This window comes from Girardinichthys multiradiatus, chromosome 18 (assembly GCF_021462225.1).
Source record: "Girardinichthys multiradiatus isolate DD_20200921_A chromosome 18, DD_fGirMul_XY1, whole genome shotgun sequence".
NCBI lineage: Eukaryota > Metazoa > Chordata > Actinopteri > Cyprinodontiformes > Goodeidae > Girardinichthys > Girardinichthys multiradiatus.
In genome coordinates this window covers 14501683-14507178 of record NC_061810.1, presented here as the reverse complement: position 1 = coordinate 14507178, position 5496 = coordinate 14501683, and the positions used below count along the sequence as shown (strand labels likewise).

The following is a 5496-nucleotide window of genomic DNA, read 5'->3' as shown; positions in this document are numbered from 1 at the left end:
GATCCTGATGTGGATGGAAAGTCTGAAGCTAACAGTGACCATGAGAGATGTTGCATTCAAATCCCCTACTGGTAATTATGTTTATGGTCCTGTTTACATTTTTCCATTTAAATGATTTGTGCTCAGTATCATGTGTAAACCCTGTAGGGTGAGTGGGATCCATTGTCAACATTGAAATAAAGTAATCCCACTAGAGCACCTCGACCAGAACAATTCGGTTTTTTTAAACAAAGTTTGTTAGAAAAGTTCACTAAATATCTCAGATAAAATATTTCCATTCCTGTCTGGATTGGTTCTCTTCACAAACTGCTTTCATGAATTTGTTGCAAAAATGTGTCCATTATTTCTGCAGTGTTCTCACGCAGAACACAAGTAAACATATCTGAAAGAGGAATTTAGATTAAAAGATGCAAATAAAGAAGGAGACAAAAAATACAAAGGGCCATCCTCAGAAGAGCTCTCTGAAATGCTCATTTTTTTTAAATGGAGAAGAGTTGTGCATCTGAAAAAAAAATTCTGTTATTTTAAGGAGCTGGTGAAGTTGACATTTTATACTAGAAGAAACGTCGACTCTTTCGTAAAGAGCCTAGTTATGAGCGGAAAGATACGTCTGAGCGACCACCGGAAGTCTAAAGCCCGGCAGCGGTCCGTCTACTCCAATCAGTGTCTACCAGCTGTGTTTATTAGCGTCGCTCAGGGCAGCATGGCTCCTCTCTGCTCCTCAGGCCTCCGCTGAAACCCGCGGTGAGTAGCTGCAGCGGCCCCGGCACGGGAACTCTGCCTCCGGCTGTCACGATGGCCAGGACCGGGTTCTGCGACTCCAAGCCCCTGTTGGACTTACACAAGAAGGTGAGCGCCGTGGTCTCACCTGAGCAGGTCAATCAATCATGGCTTCAACTGATGTTATTTACCGAGTAAAGAATATATGGCAAGCCATTAACAGCCCGCTTCTGTATTGAGGTAGGGTTGTTTTAATATATGATCTACAGGCTTGGTGATCCTAAACCAATCTGACTGAACAGGAAATATAAACCCATCAGTTGCATCATTTTTCATGTAATGCACCCCTGTTTTTTGGGGTTAACCATGCTAATGTTACATGACTTCTGTTTTTCTTATCCATGTCAAATTGTGAGCTTAGATTGGCTGATTTTCAAGAATAAAGAAAAACATTTTGTTTGATGTGATCCCAGGTGTTAGGGAGTCTCTGATTAATATGGTCAGAGCAGCACCTTAAAAGCTAGAATAAACTTTCTCCAGACACCTCGGTTCATGCAAAAACGCAAGGCAGCAGGCATTCTAAGAAATGCCCAGAATCATCAGCATGTATAAGCAGATATAATCTTTTGCCCCTTTAGGCGGATGAGAGGAGAGCCCCTCTAAGAACTTGGGCTAATGCCTGTGGGTCTATAGATCGCTGTCAGCCTGTAGAAGTGGAGGAGTCCAGGGCGGCCCCTGTCAAAATGGAACCAGAGCGCAGATGGGTAGGCCTTCTGTCCTGTTACCACCTCCATCCTACAGCAGCTGCTGTGATTGACCCCTCCAACCCCTTTCTCAAACCAAACCAGCTAACAGCTTTGTGATTTAAAGCAACCCCACTTCTAAGTGCATTTTTGCAGTGATTTGCATTGTATTTATTCCCTACAGGAAAGGAGGCTATCGGCACAAACAAGTGAGGGCATCATCATGGGTTTCCATGAGGACAGCAGGACATGCAAGGCTGGCAGTGCGTTCCATTTTTAGACATTTCCGATGGCTTGTTTGCAAGCTCTGGGTCACGCTGTACACTTTAAGGTGTTTGTGCACTACAAATAGGTGACTGTCATCCTATCATAAAACATTAAGTCCTGGTAACCATATGTTTAGATAATAATTATAACAGTAAAAGGTTGTAGCTTTGGTGGTTTTAAAAAAGGCTCCACACAGGAAGATTTCAGGATTTCTGCTTAAAAAAAATGACATGGCGTTTCTATAATCTTTGTCATCCTGTGCAGTAGATGGTTGTGTGGAGGCTTCAGTGCTGCTCTACCCTCATGGCCTCCAGGGGCTTCACAGCCTACATGCCCTGGTTCCCAGCTTACTGAGACATGAAGTCGAGATCGCACTTGAGAAACTGGGCCTTATTTGGGATCGAACGTATGCCTGGGACACGTTCTTGGACATGATGGTGAGAAATTGTCCCCTGTAAGGACTGGAATAATTTGTTAACCAGCAGCTGTTTTGTTAAAGAGGTTTTTCCTGTTTTGTTTTTTTTCCACACTGTAGAGAACTCAGATGCGAAACTCCTTTCCCAATGCTGACCTCCCTCGCCATTTTACTGATGCTACTCGAGCTATCCTAGTAGACTGGATCATTCAGGTTCATGTGAGTGTTGTTTTTCTTTACCAATACAAAAGCTTAACAAATTATACTTATGGGTTACCAGCATTGCATCAGTCTAGAGGTAGGATTGGCAAACTGTGGTACATATCAGTAGTACTGCCTTCTGCAGGTATGTAGGAATAAATTAATTGTTTTTAAAAGTGAATACAAACGGCGCGGTGTTGTAGGGGTTAAGCGCGCGACCACATATAGAGGCTATAGTCCTCAAAGCGGCCGTCCCGGGTACGAGTCCCGGACCTGGCGACCTTTGCCGAATGTCTCCCCCTCTCTTTGCCCCTCCTTCCTGTCCGCCTACTATCAAAAATAAAGGCCGAAAAAAAAAAAAAAAGTGAATACAAACATTTTATGTAAGCGGCCAACAGGGAACCATTTCCGATCGATTGGAGTAAGAAGTGATAGTAACAGTAGTAACAGTCATGAGCACTCACTGAAGTCTAAGTAGAGAAGCTGGGTCACTGGTATTCTTAGCAGAATAGAGTCTGAAATGGTACAAAAAACCTCAGCAGGGGTAAGCCACACACACATAAGTAAAGATTTAGCAAGGGTACGGTGGAATCTTGAGGGTGTGAATATATAAGTCTGAGTGTGTTTGCAAGAATTAGACTGTCAACACTGATAGAAGCGCCATTGTCCTTGAGAAGAGAGGTGGAAGTTTTATCAATTGGCCGCATAGTCCTATCAGCACACAGCTGGTAGGGGAGTGCTGGGGAAGAGCGTCGTGTTTATATAACATCCAGGAGATATTTTGTCGATAGCCAGTTAGCAGAAGTTGCCATGGCCACATTGGGGCACCAGATTTAGAAAAACAATAAATGTGGTGGTTCAGGTAGTTGTGAATTTCCAACCACCTTAAGAGTTTTACTAGTATGTCTCAATTGCGAATCCAAATAGCCAAATTTCTGGTATTTTCCGCAGATCTGGAGCGTACAACTTCTCCAAGATTATATCCTTTAACCTCTGAGTCCAACCCGCTGCCAGGCTGCGATTCTGTTCAAGAATCGTGTCCAGCTTGCGATTCTGCTCTCAACATTTCAGTCTGAGTGTTGATCGCTCTACAGACTCCATCTAACATCGCAGGCAGCTTTGGAAAGCTTTGAACAGCCGCCCACGTTTTGCGATTCACTCGATAAGCCAGGTAACCACCAACTCCAAAAAGCAGAAATCCTGTTATCAAAAGTCCAAATGTGTACACATCTTCGACATCCGCGACCAACATCGTAGTCAGGCACACAATCTTCCACTGCTGCCAAGAATCCATTGTGTATCCAGAAAAGAACGTCCCGTCTGGACAAGATTGTTCTCCTTTACCCCGTCTTCCCGTTGAAAACATTTGATCAATTACATTGAGAGACCAGCTGACCAAATCCATAATTTACAAGTTTGGAGGATATTCAATGCGAGGCTCTGAGGAAAAATACAGACAAAAAGCAGAAGCAGGGAGGGAGGGAGAGAAAACGCGTGTCTGCCACCGAGAGCAAGAGAAAAAAGTTTCATATTTGACAGAACATTCAGAAGTTTACTGCTGATCTTTGTTAAAAATGAAGGCAATGTTTACTTCCTCTCAGGAGTTCCTGCAGTTCCAAGAAGAGACGCTCTATCTGGCAGTACACCTCCTCAACCGCTCCCTGCGACAGCTGAAGGTGACCACAGCCAACTTGCAGCTCCTGGGCATGGTTTGCCTCTTCATCGCAGCAAAGAAAGAGGAGAGCCTCCTTCCAGATGTATGCTGTCTTGGCCCTAACCAATTATAAAGCTGCAGTTGGTTAACATTTCTTAAAAAATTGTTTATTTGTTGTAAAATTGAACAGAATCAATACAATTTCATGAAATGTCCACGGTTTGTGTTTTAAAGTGTTATCTTGTGACATTTCCAGGTGTCTGGACTCTGCAGCTTGATGGCCCACACATACACCAAACATCAGCTTCTGCGAATGGAACGTAAAGTTTTGTTTGCACTTAACTTCGATCTGTCCTACTGTCCCCCACTGCACTTGCTCCACCTGTTGGCCTCTGTTGCTCGCTGTAGTGCTACGGTAAATCCACATCCTGTGTCATATTCCACTTGCTGTTCTTTGTTGGTGAAGTCTGAAGTGTCATCCATGCTTCTAGGTGGTGTGGATGGCTCGGTATCTGCTGGAACTCTCTCTGCTAGAAGGCCAATGTGTGGTGTTTCTGCCCGTACAGCTGGCTGGAGCAGCCCTGTGCTTGGCCCGCCAAGTTCTACAGGAGTGTCCGACACCAGAGGGAGAGGCTGCATGGTGTCTGGCATCCAGCATCCATGTTGGCAGGTGTGCAGTTTGTCAGTCTTCTATCTTACTTGGTGACCCGTTGTGTTTTATTCTTAATTTTGTGCAAGTGGCTCTTGATTTTGTTTGTTCTAAATTGTTGTGCTACTTTTTCAGTGAGGCTACTCTGCTGAGGATCATGCATATTCTAGCTAGTGCTGCAGCCAATTTCAACTCCCAAGAGACCTGTGCTACTTGTATAAAATTTTCTTCCCCAGAGAGTTTACAAGTCAGTAGACACCCAGGTCTGAATAACGCTGCAAGTCTGCTGGCTGTATGCAGTTGACATATCTGACCTGGACATGAGTTCTCTGTAAGGAGCAGCAAAGAAAGAGTGGTCAGAAGTGTGAGAAATTTCATGCTGAATGTTGACTAATTAGCCATGTTTGCTCACATGGGATTTAGCCAAGAATGTGCCAAACTTGTTTTATAATCTTAACTTGCAGCCAATTTAGAAAATACTTGAATTATGCTGATGTCCTTGTCTTGTCAATTGTCGAGAGGATGTGGGCTGTCTGTCAAGTTATTTGAAATATTTTTAATGTAAAATAAAGTGTTTGCTGCAGTGTGTTGGGTGTTTTTTTTTTTCTTGCATTATATTAAATTTGTACCCCTTGTAGATTTAGGTTTAATCTTTTATTTTTGACAAATGTTTCTTCTGACTGGAAGTGAGGTTTGAGTGGCCCAGCCAGGATCCCAGCTTTAATCTGGTAGATTATCTGTGGATGGAGCTAAAGACTAAGGTGATGGCGAAGAGACTTTTCAACCTCAGATGTGGGGCTCATCAGTAATGATAAATCATTGAAACATGAAGTGATATGACTGTCGG

At 43.5% G+C, this 5496-nt stretch overlaps 1 protein-coding gene across 2 annotated transcripts; it reads left to right on the top strand.

Annotated features, from left to right (window-relative positions):
• The first annotated feature begins 448 nt into the window (after nucleotides 1–448).
• On the top strand, nucleotides 449–5235 carry LOC124883781 (cyclin P). 2 transcript variants are annotated; one of them, XM_047391112.1, is made up of 9 exons: nucleotides 449–849; nucleotides 1359–1484; nucleotides 1648–1726; nucleotides 1998–2167; nucleotides 2266–2364; nucleotides 3948–4103; nucleotides 4257–4415; nucleotides 4492–4670; nucleotides 4785–5235. In XM_047391112.1, exons 1-9 carry the CDS (start codon nucleotides 796–798, stop codon nucleotides 4951–4953), a joined length of 1191 nt encoding a protein of 396 aa, XP_047247068.1. In that variant the 5' UTR covers nucleotides 449–795; the 3' UTR covers nucleotides 4954–5235. The 2 variants fall into 2 exon arrangements, with proteins under 2 accessions (XP_047247068.1, XP_047247067.1); XM_047391111.1 differs by having other exon boundaries at nucleotides 550–849; nucleotides 1995–2167.
• Nucleotides 5236–5496: the final 261 nt, after the last annotated feature.